The sequence below is a fragment of the Erpetoichthys calabaricus genome, chromosome 2 (genome assembly GCF_900747795.2).
Source record: "Erpetoichthys calabaricus chromosome 2, fErpCal1.3, whole genome shotgun sequence".
NCBI lineage: Eukaryota > Metazoa > Chordata > Cladistia > Polypteriformes > Polypteridae > Erpetoichthys > Erpetoichthys calabaricus.
In genome coordinates this window covers 270,431,115-270,447,556 of record NC_041395.2, presented here as the reverse complement: position 1 = coordinate 270,447,556, position 16,442 = coordinate 270,431,115, and the positions used below count along the sequence as shown (strand labels likewise).

General features: G+C 39.3%; 1 protein-coding gene across 2 annotated transcripts in view; it reads left to right on the top strand.

Moving 5' to 3' along the window:
- The first annotated feature begins 1,672 nt into the window (after positions 1-1,672).
- LOC114644829 (protransforming growth factor alpha-like) overlaps positions 1,673-16,442 on the top strand; it is a 157,908-nt gene continuing 143,138 nt past the window's right edge. The window contains exons 1-5 of one of the 2 annotated variants that reach the window (XM_028792816.2): positions 1,674-1,931; positions 3,424-3,541; positions 3,694-3,843; positions 4,333-4,406; positions 4,780-5,097. In XM_028792816.2, coding sequence (XP_028648649.1) covers positions 1,883-1,931; positions 3,424-3,541; positions 3,694-3,843; positions 4,333-4,406; positions 4,780-4,784 — 396 coding nt within the window. In that variant the 5' untranslated portion in view covers positions 1,674-1,882 and the 3' untranslated portion in view covers positions 4,785-5,097. Of the gene's footprint in view, positions 1,932-3,423; positions 3,542-3,693; positions 3,844-4,332; positions 4,407-4,779; positions 5,098-16,442 lie in introns of those variants that run through there. The other variant, XM_051922943.1, reaches the window with a different exon arrangement.

Genomic DNA, 16,442 nt, shown 5'->3' with positions numbered 1-16,442 from the left:
GAAAGAAGTGTACAAGCAATAGAGATAACCGCACCCTGGAGAGGATTGTGAAACAAAACCCATTCAAAAATGTGGGGGAGATTCACAAAGAGTGGACTGCAGCTGGAGTCAGTGCTTCAAGAACCACCACGCACAGACGTATGCAAGACATGGGTTTCAGCTGTCGCATTCCTTGTGTCAAGCCATTCTTGAAGAAGAGACAACGTCAGAAGCGTCTCGCCTGGGCTAAAGACAAAAAGGACTGGACTGCTGCTGAGTGGTCCAGAGTTATGTTCTCTGATGAAAGTAAATTTTGCATTTCCTTTGGAAATCAAGGTCCCAAAGTCTGGAGGAAGAGAGGAGAGGCACAGAATCCACGTTGCATGAGGTCCAGTGTAAAGTTTCCACAGTCAGTGATGGTTTGGGGTGCCATGTCATCTGCTGGTGTTGGTCCATTGTGTTTTCTGAGGTCCAAGGTCAACGCATCCGTCTACCAGGAAGTTTTAGAGCACTTCATGCTTCCTGCTGCTGACGAACTTTATGGAGATGCAGATTTCATTTTCCAACAGGACCTGGCACCTGCACACAGTTCCAAAGCTACCAGTACCTGGTTTAAGGACCATGGTATCCCTGTTCTTGATTGGCCAGCAAACTCGCCTGACCTTAACCCCATAGAAAATCTATGGGGTATTGTGAAGAGGAAGATGCAATACGCCAGACCCAACAATTCAGAAGAGCTGAAGGCCACTATCAGAGCAACATGGGCTCTCATAACACCTGAGCAGTGCCACAGACTGATCGACTCCATGCCACGCCGCATTGCTGCAGTAATCCAGGCCAAAGGAGCCCCAACTAAATATTGACTGCTGTACATGCTCATACTTTTCATGTTCATACCTTTCAGTTGGCCAACATTTCTAAAAATCCTTTTTTTGCATTGATCTTAATTGATATTCTAATTTTCCGAGATACTGAATTTGGGACTTTCATTAGTTGTCAGTTATAATCATCAACATTAAAAGAAATAAACATTTGAAATACATCAGTCTGTGTGTAATGAATGAATCTAATATACAAGTTTCACTTTTTGAATGGAATTACTGAAATAAATCAACTTTGTCATGATATTCTAATTTTATGAATGAATCTAATATACAAGTTTCACTTTTTGAATGGAATTACTGAAATAAATCAACTTTGTCATGATATTCTAATTTTATGACCAGCACCTGTATGTATATATATATATATATATATATATATATATATATATATATAGTATTAAGAAAGGTACTCAGTTACTTACATAGTACCTCTGACACCCACGATTAACCAAAGCTGGTTTTCTTAGTTAATTAACACAGCCTGTACATATTTTAGCACAGTAAAACAATGACAACACGCAAACAACTTAATGTTTCCATCGAGTGTTAACGGTCCTTTGAACCTGAACTTATTGATGGAAATGATTTGTTTAAAGCGCATCCAGTACTCGGATTAAAGTCAGTATTGTTTGTTTGTTTGTTTGTTTTCTAAGCTCTTAATGACTAGCAGAATGTGGCTGTCGCTTCTCCTCGTGCCTCTCTCGGCTCCCCGTTCTGTCGCTCATTGTCTTAGGGGCTGCAGGTGTGTGGCGAGGCCTTGATTGGAAGGAGTGTTTGCGCACCTATAAAGAGAACTGGCCACAATATCCCCTCCTAGAATTGTCAAGCTGGGGTGTTTTTTGTTTTATTAAGAGCCAGGCTGCGAAACAAAGGAAAGAAAATCGTTATTAGCCTACGCTCCCTACACCCCAGTTTTAGCAGCTGTTTTTGATTATATTATCCAGTAATAAGAAAACGTCTTTTTCGGGAGAGGTTATTTTCTAGTTGCACGGTAGTTTGGTGAAAAGATAAAAAAAAAAATGCTGCGAAGAGCTTTGTGCAGTCTTGGAGTGCTGATTGCTTTTACAGGTGGGGATGTGTTCTACACTAGTACGGTTGATAAAAGTAACGTAGATACTTCGGTTATCGTGTCCTGTAAACGCTTATATTTGAAGACCAAAGCTTCCGTTGATCGTAGGAAGGACTCTATTAATGTTTGTATTCTCCAACAATCATTGGCGTTTTTGAGATCCTGATAAGGCCCTCTGACTTGCCATGTCCACTTTGTGGCTGTAGACTGATTGTACTCGCATTTTAACTTTCTACGCCCGCTCACGAGACGGAACTTCTAATGATCGGGTAGACGCATGAGGTGACTCGTTAAGGTGCCACCTGATGTGCCCACCGTTTGATTAACGCCAGTCTTTGTACGAGGTGCTCGGTACTGGGTGGAAACCGGATAGATAAGACCCGGTGAAGCGAGTTTTGTTTCTATATTCTACTTATAAATCGACACTCCGCGACCCTAATAATGAAATAAAATTAGGTAGAGTAGCAAAGGGGGGTTCATTCGACGGAAGGCGATACCGTATAACCCGTGTGGACTGTTCTTTAAAACTTACGGACTCCTCCACGTGTAAGGTGAAAAAGTTATTTACAGGGTGTTGTTGGGAGTGACCCGCTACTCGATGTGGCATCACTGCGACCTACAAGTCGTAGATCTTGGAAAACGTGAGGAGTTAGTTGTGTGACTTGGTAGTTTGCACCTTAAGCGCCTTCATCTTCTTTCGGCTGCTCCCGTTAGGGGTTGCCACAGCAGATCATCTTCTTCCACCTTAAGCGCCTTCATACAAATAACTGTCTGACTGCGGTTAAGATGAACATGTTATGACTATTAATGAATGCAATTTGTAATATTAAGTGGAGTTTGACTGAGCCTATATTTTGTAAATTGGTTTATATTTGAAATTGTGCAAAAGCGAAATTCTGTTAAGCGATTTGGATTGGTTTACATGCAAGAGAGTCAAAGTGGCTTGGATTTTTGTGTAAATGTGATTTCTAGCAGCTTTACCTTATGAACTGAGGGGTTCCTAAACCTGGAGGATTTGCTTTGAACACCATAACATTCATTGGTTTAAGTCTTGACACATTGGTAAATTGATTATAGAGGAGTTAAATTGCATTTTTTTTTTATAGCCAAGAGTGAACCTCTAATGGTGTTCCTTTCTGTACTGGGTGGCAGCTGTCTTGAGAATTTTAATATTTTGATAATGTAGGGGCAGTTTGAAATTGTGAAGGATTGTGGCATGAAAAATCAAAATGTATATGTGGAGTATTGCATTACTTGTCAAATGCATAGCGCACAGAGAAGACAGTAGCTGGTTGCCTGCCTACTGATGAAAGGGCATCACTCAAATATCCGTCTGGGGTATTTTTGTATTTGTGTGTTGGGAATTTTTACTTAAAATCACTGTTGTAGTCAAAATACTGGACAAGAACTGCCTAAAATGTTAGGGAGGTCAAATGTTAATTGATTGGCCAGCAAGTCTAAAGGGTGTGCTTTTTCTCTTCCCAACAACAGTTTCTTCTAGTTCATCAGGATCTTCGGACTTCTTTTTGGATTGCCCTGAAAAGTATAATGGATACTGTCATCAGGGGACCTGTAGATTTATAATAAGTGAAGAGGTGGCATCTTGCATGTAAGTTTTATACTGCTCATCTAAATGTATTGCCAATTTGTCAATGGTTAAGTACCTCTAGTTTGCTTAAAGTAATTTTGTATTGTGCAGACAGTTTCTCAAGCATTGAGTTTTGCTTTTAAAATTTCTGTGAAACTTGTTTATTTACATAGCTGTAATGAAGGTTACACTGGTCATCGTTGCCAGCATTCTGATCTCCTGTCAATCTTTTCAAACAATCCTGATTCAATGGTGGGCGTGATAGCTGCTGTGATCTTTGTAGCAGTCCTGGCTGTGCTGTTGACTGCATGCATTTGTCTATAGTAAGTATTTTTTTTCTGAAGCTCACTTGGTGTGTTTGGGGGGGGGGGGGGGGGGGTGTTCCATGTGTGAAATGCATGGAGCCGCTTCTCGTGGACTACAGTACTAATTCTAGCAAAATGCTAAGCACAGGTCCCTCTTCTGGAATGCTGTTAGTATGTCAGCCTCCAGCCCATATTTATTGGGGGGGAAATTGTTACTTCATGTCTGGATGTTTTGTAGCTTTGAATGTGAGCAGTGGTAGAAACTGTAAAGGTGGATTAGTTTAAGATTAGAGGTCATGAACCAGCTTGCTTCAAGAGGCCCCTTGAGCATGGGGAAAGGCAGTTTAAATTTTTAATAAGTAAGGCATAAGTGGTTTAGGTGGTCTTAATGATTTTTACTAATGCGTCAGGACTGCCTTCTACAGTACAAACCTGCTTCTGATAGGTGCCACATTAAGAGGCTGAGTTGGAATGCACTGCTTATTGAAAAACCTAATCTCTTTACAGTTCATGTAAAAGAAGAATTAACTGTAGGCTGTCCTTGCAAGAAGAACCCAATACACCTTATGAGCATCTGGAAGGTAGACTTAATTTTTTTTTTTTTTTTTAACCCCCCCGATGTATAGGATGTATACTGTTACTGTACAGTGTTCATTTAATCTAGCAAGTCTTATTCTCTTGTCCAGTGGTAACTTGTGGCCTGTTTGGGTTAACTTACAAATTTCATTGTTCACGATTTTAGATCTGTAGTCAATTTAAGTTCTTATAAAACTGTTCAAAGGGAATTTAACTATTGCTTATTTATGTGGGATTAAAGTTGGAGGCCACAGCCATATAGTGAATCTGAACATTTTACTAAATCTGAGATTTTCTGTAATGCTAGACAAGGATATCTTCCTCTGACCAAAAATATACCAGTGCGAGTTTAGTAATTTTGTGTTCTTCCTCTTGCAGTATAACTGGACCGTGGACGCTGAAGATAATGTGTAATTCCTTTTTTTTAATGTTTTTACTTGTCATTTTTAAATGTTTCTTCTGGGCCTAAATAAAACTACAAACTTCCTTGAATCACGGAGCCACTATGTATGCTGATTGGATTTTGTAACTATTGCAATTAATCCAACACTAAATCCCTTTTGTAGAAGCCGTAAATTATTGTCAAAGTGGTTTGACTGAAGAGAAGCTATTGTAAATATTTCTAATCTGGTTAATGTAACTTGTTCTGTAGCCCATTTTTATGTTTAATTTTTAAATAAAAGTTTTATCTTTTTAGATTGCTGTATTGAATTTAATTTGAACAAGTGACCCTAGTATAGATGTGAATCGGTGACGTGCAGGGAGGTTCATGGCTGGTGAGGAACGGACTCATATCAGACAAATATGAACCCAAAAGAGCAGCTTATTCACTATTCAATTGGCAGCATGCACCTTGACTACTGGTTGTTTCATCTCTCATCAGCATTCTTACACACATACATAGGTAAGGAATTTATTTGGCTAAGAATGTTATTTATAGCGGCAAGAGCTAGCGCGTTTGCTCTGCACCCTTCACGTGTTCTAAATTTGCTGTTGTAATTCCACAATTCATACTATTTAAATACAAATGAAAATCTAGTGTACAAAATTCAATTTTGACCTTTAATATTTAGTTTTTAAACTTTAAATTCTGATGCTTTAATCAATTTTAATACTGTTCAACAAAAGGATAACCAATGCATTTTAAGGTCAGTTTAGTTTTTAATTGGATTTAGTCAGATCCCATTTTATAAATAAAAGACCAGAAACAGTTCAATTTTATTAAAGTCCATGTGCCTATCCTTCATGAAAATATCCATTTTCTTTTTGTTTTAAGTCTTAATCTACGTTCCAACTGTGCCAAAACAGAAGAACCGCAGCAATGAGCATCTGTTGGGCTCATGTGTGCCCCTTCAGTGTGGCATGGTACGGTCTGCCTCGCCTTGTGCCTTTTCACTGCGGTTTTATGTTCGTTCAGCAACACTGTCCAACACATTCATTAAAGATATTGGCCAGACTTTGCAAAGTCAAGGTGTATAATAAAGGGTTCTGCAAAAATTATATTGGCGGCATACAGAGATGGCAACAGGCACGCACCAATTGCATGCATCAACTTAGTGTGTGCGGGAGAGCAGTCTGAGGTGAGGCTCCACTCATCATTGCCTCGGCTTGTTTCTCCCATATTTGAACAAGAAATGCGCAAATTCAGTGCTGTTTGACAATAATCAATTGGAATCCTACAGAAAACCAGCTTGTAGCACAGACCAGTGGACAAATGTTTTTTTTTTTTTACTTTTCACGATCTGCCTCCCCTGCCCACATGTCCCTGATGTGAATGGAGACCCAAACTGCTCATAAGCAATCGTTCCTAAATTAAACTGCACTTACGGCATGCAAAAATCATGTTACAATTTTGGTGGTGTACTCGGATGAATTTTTATTTGTTCCTTGCATGGTGCCTACTTTTTGTATAGGGTACATCTAAAGTTAATAGTCCATTGCATTTGGAGTAATGTAGGGAAATATTAGGAAAATGAAGACCAAGTGGTGTGGAGTGAACCTGTCTCCATGCATGATGACCACTTATCACTTTAGGGACCAGTTGGTGCATTGATTTTTACATGACTGAGTTCAAAGGAGTCAAATGTTAGAGGATTCTTATCGAGTGAGAGGGGAGTATCCATGGCCTAATTGGGCGATTTATTCTTACAACAGTGAAGGAAAGTTTTAAGTTTTGGGGGTAGAGGATGAGATTGGAGAAATTGGTCCAGAAAATAAGTACATACCAAAAATTGACCTGCAAGTGCCTGGTGTGGTCCAAATCTAAAGGAAAAAGCACAGGAAGTTCCCAAGCATTTTGCCTGTGATGTGCTACACATTATTGGTAAGCTTGAATTTTATTTTTTTTGAGTTGCTAGATGTAATTTTAAAAATTAAAGTAGATGAAGGGGAGCTGCTTTATATGGCATGGAGTATAAAGGTGACCGATGTTTTTGTTTGGTGTTAAAATTTATAAATTGTTGGATCCTCACTTTATTTTTAATAAAGGGTAGAGCAGAAAAGGGCATAGAGAAGGATATCTGAAGTGACTAGAATGCTCAAAAGACAAGGTCCTGAATTACCACTAAGTATGGTTACCCTTTCAAGCCCAGGGCTAGAAAGTAATTGGACTTTTTCTAATGTTAGTCCAGGATGTGGAATATGGGGGTTCCATGGCATAGTTGTAATAAGTTATTGATGTAAGTAGAGGAACCATACCTAAAAATCATGACCCTGGTTTAACACCAGAGAAGGGTAAAATTAAAAAAAAAAAAATCCTGAGATACATTGCTTATCAACAGCTGGGATGTATAAGCTAAAGATCTACCAGGGAAGTTCTGCTCTCACCCTTGCTGCAAGTCAGTGTGGAGACTGTGTGTTCTATCAGAAGAGTTATAGAGGTTGACACACAATCCTTCCAGACAATGGTTAAGTGCTTCAAAGAAATATTGGGGAAAGAAGGTATCCTTCCCTGCCACCGATTAAACAGTTGATGAATATACTGTTTTGATCATGTCAATGAAACTTGTATCAAATCTCACGGAGTACATGACCTGTCGCACACTTCTTTGAATACAGAGCTACATTTGCACTGAACACACTGGAAAAAGTCTGCTGCTTCTCAAACTTATAAAACCAGTTTGGTCAGGATGGATCATATTTTTTGAATGACATACTGTAGGTGCATTCTGATGAGTTTGCCAGTAGTTTCATGAGTAATGTAATGGTTAAGGCTTTGGCCCCAGAACTTCCAACTCTGAATCTTTGAGTTCAAATCCTGGTACTGACACTGTGTGACCATAAGCAATTCACTTCACCTGCCTGTGCTCCAACTGGAAAAATAAAAGAAATGCAATCAATTGTATCTCAAATGTTATCAAGTTACCTTGGGTAAAAGCGGCAGCCAAATAATGAACAGTGATAACCAATTTAATTTTAATACAGGAAATGGATGTAACTACTTGGCATAATGGCAAATATTTACTTGGTTTAAGCCACTGCAGTGCCTGTTGGAATATTCTCTCTACCTTCATCCAATCACAGAATTATTCCTAATTGAATTCTTTACTGACCACAATCGTATCCACCACAAAACCCACACCTATAAATAAAAATACCTTTCTTTGTCTATATATAACAAAACAATGCTTTCGTCTGAGCAAAATACCTCCACTTTCTTGGCCAAAGTCAAGTGGGCATGGGATGATACCTTTCCACTATGAGGGCAAAACCGTGCATAGAAGGGAAGATGACCAGGGAGGTGTGCCTCTGCATGAAAGGATTTTCCATTAGGCTGGAGCCCTGCTTATGAGATATTCTTCACCCAGAAGGTATTGTTATAATGAGAAGATATGGCTAATTTAAAGATAAGTTGTTTGAATACATTTGGAAAGTAAAAATTGTTATGAGTATAATTAATTTTATGTACTATTCTTTTTGTACTTCTTTGGGAGCCATGTGGCTAAAATGAGATTTTTACACCCAGGGAATCCAATTTTCATATTAGTTTTTTGCTATTAGCTGCTTTTTGAAAATGAAATAGTTATTGTCTTCCCGCAACATTATTTAGGACTGTACATGAGCTATGTTTTCAGGCAGAAGTTTCAGCTGTTGCCTAGTCAACTTTCCCAGAGTTCCATGGGAGTGTGTAATGCATGTCGTCACCAGTGCAAACTATAAGTTCCAGTGCTTGCGATTCTAATCAACAGAGTGCAATTAACTGCAGACCATAGTACCTATGAGGTCAGTCACGTAATGCCCCAACATCACAAAATCCCCTCAAAGTCAGTGACGAAACTCCCATCATGTTACACTATGGTTAAGATTAGGGTTGTGGATTTCATGACTAACGTTTGTGGGCATTACCTGACTTGTGTCATAAGTATTGCAGGCTGCAGTTTAGACCCATGCATCTCACTCTAAACTTATACGTGTTTTGATAAAAATATATGTATGTTTCTTTATGCCTTTCTGTTCTCGGTTTTCTGACTTTCTTTTCGTGCAATGGTTTCTGATTCTTGTCTTACATGTCTAGCTTGGTGAAAGATCGGTTTGTCTTTTTTTAGCAATGACCATTGCTTGGAATTAAACTCCTGATCTTATTATGTATAATAAAAAATTGTTTTAACTGTCTTTGGTAAGTTAGTAGAAAAGTAATAAAACTGGAAAAAGTAAATAACTACTTGAAGCAACCTCAGCTAGAGCTCATCTGCCACCAAGTGTCATGTGGACTTTTTAATTGTAGCATTCACTAGCTGTGAATTATTTGTTTTTAGGCTATTTAAAGGTTGACATTTAAATACCTAAACCCCCTTAACTAAACTGTAATCCAATTAAAATGATCAGTTTTGTGAATATTCTTCACAGTAAAGGTATTGAATAAAGTGTTCTTGCCATTGGCCCATGGATATATATCTCCAAATCCATTCTTTTTTTGTTTATTTAAGCTGTTATCTGGTTTAGTGCTGTGTTAGAGCACTGTTTGCAAGGTGCTGCGTAATTATGATACTGTACCTTTTAAAACTTTGTTTGCTAATTTTTTATTTGAATGGAGTAAGTACATGTTACACAGTGATAATGTAATCTTTTTTTCATGAAACACAGCACCTCAGGGTCACTGTGCTGAAGTCTCCATATTGTCCTTCACTGCGTTCAATGTACACTGCAGCTTTTTTCCTGACAAACATGCTGCATGCTCACATGCCATTGTTTTCTTATTAGCTATGCTGTATCTCAGCATGTGATGGACCCAGTAGCGCAATAATGTGGTGGATGAAGCCTGCACCTCCACTTCTTTGGTCATGAAAGACTTTTCTGTTGCACTTGTGACAAAACTGATCAGGTGACCTGGACAATGTGCTTCACTGCCACCAAAGCACGCTGTAGTGCTTTTTCTGTCAGCCGTGGTGCACGGCCGTGTCTGCACTTGCCATGAATAGGACCCGAAGTCCAATTTACAGGCAGCCCATACTTCCAATTCATGTGTCATGTTACATGTATCACGGCATAGGCTGTCATTTTAGCCCAAAATCAATGTCCAAGGACAAGGGGCTCATGAGTTTTTGCATGACAGAAAAGCAAAACTTTATATATAAAATCCTAAGAGCTGTTTCTATTGAACTTATTTTTTTTTCACATCATCTGAATAATTGAGATATTTTGGCTGCTGGAGATGCTGAATAATAACATCCATCCATTATCCAACCCATCCATCCATCCATCCATTTTCCAACCCGCTATATCCTAACTACAGGGTCACGGGGGTCTGCTGGTGCCAATCCCAGCCAACACAGGGCACAAGGCAGGAAACAAACCCCGGGCAGGGCGCCAGCCCACCGTAGGGCACACACACCCACACACCAAGCACACACTAGGGACAATTTAGGATCACCAATGCACCTAACCTGCATGTCTTTGGACTGTGGGAGGAAACTGGAGTACCCGGAGGAGAACCACGCAGACACGGGGAGAACATGCAAACTCCATGCAGGGTGGACCCGGGATGCAAACCCGGGTCTCCTAACTGCGAGGCAGCAGCGCTACCCACTGCACCACCGTGCTGCCCCGAATAATAACATTATTAGTTTAAATCTAATTTGGCTTCAGACCAAGGATACTGATGACAACCTGTTGAGGTAACATATAACACTGCCTCAACAACAGTTGATAAGGAGAACTAATTGCAAATAGTTTTGAGCAATATTGTGTTTGTTAATGACACAGCAGGTCATCTTGTAACTCAGTTGCTGATTTAGTTGCATGTGTACAGTAGTTATAGCACATGAAGCTGATTAATTTTTATGCACTTTTTACTCTCTCTTCCTGTATCCATTCCATCTAGCCAGTGCTTGAAGTGGGCTGGTACTTACTGGTAAACAGTACTATCACTTCTTCCAGTTTCAATACTGAGAACTATCCGCTTTGCTTACCATACTGGAACCTCTTCACAAAACTTCATAGGTTTCCCTTACCCAGCTCTTTGAGCAAGTGTTGAGGTATCCCAGCATTCCAAGCTTCATGGGGAGTCAACCTCCTCTCCCAACTCTTTGATCAAATGTCACTGTATCACCATAAAAAAAATATAGCCAGTAATTTGGTTCCACTTTAAGCACTGATTCCATCCCAGTTAATCGACATGCTCCTCACTCTACCTCCCTTGTAAGCTTATTTCTGTTTTAACTTAATTCTATTTCTCTTCCTTCCTAACCCTTCATTTTTGATGAACTGTTCAGCTGCAGTGAGCTTCTAGTAATGTACCTTATATCTTTTATGTTTTTTTTTTAAATTTTACCTTAAACTTTGTTCAGAATCTTCAATTTGGAAAAAACTAATAGTGCTTTGTCCTTCATATAAAGTGTGGAAGAATAATTTTAGGGTAACATGGCATTCATCTTAAAGAAGTAGCATAAAGGCTTAATAAATGACAGAAACCTTGTTCAGGCACACCAGGAAACCAGATAAAGGTCAAGTGAATAACAAAATGTACACTGAAATATAAGAATTGGTTTAGGAAAAATACTGAGATGGTGAAGTAAATAATGTACCAGAAGAAAGGTTGATGTAATATACAAAATGTACTGAAGGATGACTAAGAGGTGACTAAGAAATCAGCAGATGTCCTATAAACGAGAATGGACAGTTGTTATATGCACAGAAATTTCAAGTGCGGTAGCTCAACTCAAAAGGTATAAGAAGAACCAGAATATAATATATTAGACTTTTATTTTATATAAATCATTTGGTTGTAAACCAATGAACCAACCAGAGTAAAATGTATGCATTGATTGACACTGTATGTAAATTCAACAGTTTATAAAATGACCCTCTGTTCTTTGTTTTTCTGACCATTCTCACCATTCTGAAACAATACTCAAAAAATTAAAGAAACAATTTGAAAACACATCAGAACTCAATGGGAAAAAAAAAACATGCTGGATATCTCTACCGATATGGACTGGGTAATCTGTCAGGAACGGAAGGATGCCACATCATTTGATGGAAATGAAAACTATCAACCAACAAAGGGCTGAATTTAAAGACACCCTTAAAATCAAAGTGAAAAAATTGTGACAGGCTCAATTTTGCTGAAATTTCATTGCAGCAACTCAAAATCGTACTCAGTAGTTTGTATGACCCCCACATGCTTGTATGCATGGCTGACAATGTCGGGGCATGCTCCTAGTGAGACGATAGGTGGTGTCCTGAAGGATCTCCTCTCAGATCTGGACCAGGGCATCAACAAGCTCCTGGACAGTCTGAGGTGCTACCTGGCAGTGCTGGATGGATCGAAACATAATGTCCCCGAGGTATTCTCTTGGATTTAGGTCAGACGAGTATGGGGGCCAGTCAATGGTATCAATTCCTTCATCCTCCAGGAACTGCCTGCATACTCTCGCCACATGAGGCCAGGTATTTTCATGCACCAGGAAGAATACAGAACCCACTCCACCAGCATAGTGTCTGACAATGGGTCCAGGGATTTCATCCTGATACCTAATGACAGTCAAGGTGCCATCTTCTAGCCTGTAGAGGTGTGTACATCCCCCCATGGGTATGCCTCCCCAGACAACCACTGGCCCACCACCAAACCGGTCATGCCAAACAATGTTACAGGCAGCATAACATTCTCCACAGCTTCTCCAGACCCTTTCACGTCCGTCACATGTGGTCAGGGCGACCCTGCTCTCATCTGTGAAAAGCACAGGGCACCAGTGATGGACCTGCCAATTCTGGTATTCTATGGCAAATGTCATGCACTTATATTTTAAATTACATTTAAGCAGTGCTACTACTGCGCCACCGTGCCGCCCCTGAGTAAATATTTGTAGGTTTATTATTTAATTAAATGATCATATAATGCAAAATAATTTAAAACTATAGCTACATGGATTTTTCATTGAGTGGGCACTTCAGGAGAAGTGGATGCTTTATTGTTTTTATATGCTATTTTCTTTAAAGTGTATTGTAATATTAGCAACCGAAAGCATACATTGAATTGCATTACATCAGATCAATTATTATTTTCTATATTTCACATGGTATGATTTACAATTTAGAAAAATGTTACTGTAATATCACACAAAAAAACTAGAAACTCCTTTTTTAATCATATTCACATTTTAATGCTCATAACTGATAACTTGAATATCAAAGTCAAAACTAGAAAATTGTTCTCATAAATGCTAGTGCATATGGAGGGCTGTACAATCACATTATATATGTTTTTGTCTTTTTAGATTTCTTTTGTAAAATTCCTTGATAAGACTTAATTTTTCGGCTTTTAAAAGAGAAAATTGCCAAGTTTGATAGTCTCAGTTGTGACACGGTTCATCTCAAATAGTTTATGAGTCTCAGTTTGCTGAATGTTCTTTCCCCTGTTGCTGCTGTTACAGGGGCTGTCAAACACAAAATACATGCGTCCAGATATCAGGTAAGCGTGAAACCGGTGCAAATACACAAAGAGAGTTTGTTGTATCTTGCACATATAATTTCAATTATTAGAAGCAACAGACACAAAACTACAAACAAATGCAAACTAAAAGATTTGTGTTGTTGCTCTGTTTCACGTCATTTCCTTGCAAATGTGTGAGCTCATGAAGGCAAGGAAGAGAATTAAGAAATGAAAGATCACAGCTGTTGGCTACCGGCGTTCTGTACTTAGGAACAAGTGGGCCAAAGCACAAGGGATAGGACTGGTGAGAGCGACGTGGGCAAAAAGTCATTGCGGGACAAGTGTAAATATTTCCTGAAAAGTTTGATTTCCAGGATGTTTTTTGCTAAGTATTCTTCCTTAAAAAATCCAATTGGTAATTCCCTGTATTTAACCCTTTTTTAGCCCGTCAGTCCCTAGAAAAAAGATACATCTGTGTTCTCCATCCATCCAGCCATCCATCCCATTTTCCGACCCGCTGAAACCGAACACAGGGTCACGGAGGTCTGCTGGAGCCAATCCCAGTCAACACTGGGCACAAGGCAGGAACCAATCCTGGGCAGGGTGCCAACCCACCGCAGGACACACACAAACACACCCACACACCAAGCACACACTAGGGCCAATTTAAGAATCGCCAATCCCTGTATTTCAAATTCATTTGCCTCACCGTACAAGGCAGACACTATTCAAACACAGGTTTAATGTGTAAATTAATACCGCACCGTGCCTGGCCAGTTTACTGCAGTTCAGAAGAAAACCTACTGTGGCATTGAGACATAATAATTAAACATTTTGAAACCCCATTGTTATTATTTACTTTCTGCCTGGGTCTACTTTGCCAATTCCCTCTTTCACCGTTGCTTTAAGCATAGATGTTATTTTCTATAGTTTGGCAATGGCAGTTGCTTGATTCGGGCAGCGCTTAGTTATTTTCTTTTTCTTATCACGATGGATCTCTTTGTTGTTTAACTTGTGCAGATTTTCTGTCTTTCGCCCATCTGTTGTCTGTAACGTCTTGCAATGCGACATACTGTTTTTTCCTGTTTTGTTTAACTTACAATGCACAAAGTATTTCTTTCCTTTCTGCAAAAACTAAATACTGTATATTTTAGCTGCTGAGTTTGTGGTGGTTTGGTGACTCCCCCTGCCTTGTGAGGGCCGCGGGGGTGTCCGCTACGCCAGTGCACAATGTGTTGCGGCTCGACTCACTAGTGCCCATTTGCTTCCGCAGCTACTCAACTACCTCCCATCACTTTAACGGCAGGATTGCAACCAGCGATTTGAAAGCGTACGGTTTCAAACCGTATGATCAATGAAAGATGCTGTTAGAACCAGTGTCAGTTTGTAATGCGGAGCGCCACGCTGTCCCCCAAAATATTTTTAAAACTCTATTTAAATTAATTAAGCAGTATGAAATCATAAAATAAATTTGTTTATTTGCACAACATGCCTGGTGTCAGCTCATGTCAACATCCATTCAAAATTGGTTCTGACTTTTATTTCATTTCTGTATGAACTAGGGGGCTCCGCCCCCTGCTCGCTTCGCTCGCCAACCCCTGGTGTTGGGAATGACAAAGAGCGTGATGTATGAATGAGATATAGAATAGTGTGACGGTGTAGATGATGCAAATAGAAAGCAAACAATAAAGTGTGTGGCACAGTGTAAAGGTTTATTTGAAAATTTCTTTGTACACGCCGTTTAAGTGTAAAAGGTAATTCCAGCTCAGAACTTGTAAGGTCATTTAAGATGGTTATTGTTGTGATCAGAGTCAAGTTTGTCAGAGCTTAGAAAGAGTTGTGTCTCTCCAGGAAGTAATGGAATGACTTGGGTATTAATGTTTTCCATATTAATATTTTTTGGACATAATATAGTGCGTTGTGTTAAAAGGGGCATTTGGTCTAATGAGATTGCTGTTCGAAATGTCTCTGTAACTAAGTTGTCGCAGATAAAGGCTTGAGGAATTGTAATAATATGTGCCTGAAGTCCAGCTGTATTGGTGAGTGTACCATCTCTCAGTTGTAATAAGCAATTGTTATGATCTGGTTCTGGACATCGTATCTTTTTTACTAACTGTATCTTTTGAAAGCAATGCCAATTGTCTGCGTATTTTAAGGAGCACTGAACAATAGCTGAGTGCATGGCATCTGGAAGAATAGCTAATCACTGTCTAAAATCTCCTCCTCATAAAAGTACCTTTCCTTCAAATCGAATATTATTATTCATAAACGTTTGTAGAAGTTTATGAATGGTGTTGAGTAAGTGACTTCATGCCATTGAACATTCATCAATAAACAACATTTTTTCAAGACGGATGTCACGTGCAGTGCCACCGTTAATGTTCATAGTGGATACCGATTTGTAGGATCTAATGTAGTTGATAAAGATTTCACTTTCAGGTACATCGTCAGTTATAAGCCTCTGTAGATATTCAGTATATGAATGTAAAGAAGGCAGTCTAATTTGACCCTTTTGACAACAACGTGTAAATGTATAACTTGTATTGCCAGTTGTTTCTTCAGGGAAGTGAACTGAATGACAATGATTGCAAATGACATTCATTAATCCGAATGAATTTTACCGGTGTATGTTTTGCTTGTGCCGTTTGAGAGGCGCGTTGTTGCATGTGTAGTATTTGGGACGTGTTGTTTTGGAGCTGTAATCGATTTGCCTGTGCTGTGTGAGAAGCCCGTTGTAGCCTTCGCTGCCATTAACGTATGTCTGAGACGGGAGGTGTTTCGTTTTGAATCCGTGCCTGTTGCGATGCAGCACTTTGATTGATAGTTTGCGTCATGTGGATCTAGGATGTAGATTTGTGCATATTTGCGTTGTTGATTTGTTTCAGGGTGCACTGTTCCAATGCGATGCAGTATTTGTGCACATATGCGAAAGTAGTAGGGGCCATTGCCTTTTGGTGGCCTGATATTTACTCCGGTATATGCAAAAGCAAATGAACCATTGTAGGATCTAATGCAGTTCATAAAGTTTTTACTTTTAGGTACATCGTTAGTTAGAAGCTTTAGTTGAGCTTTGCGTTTTTGGAGTCGAGACATTTTTTCTTTTCGAAATATGGATAAGTAATAAGGAGAATTGCACTCACTGTTAATATGGAGCCTTTTCTGCGGTTGAACG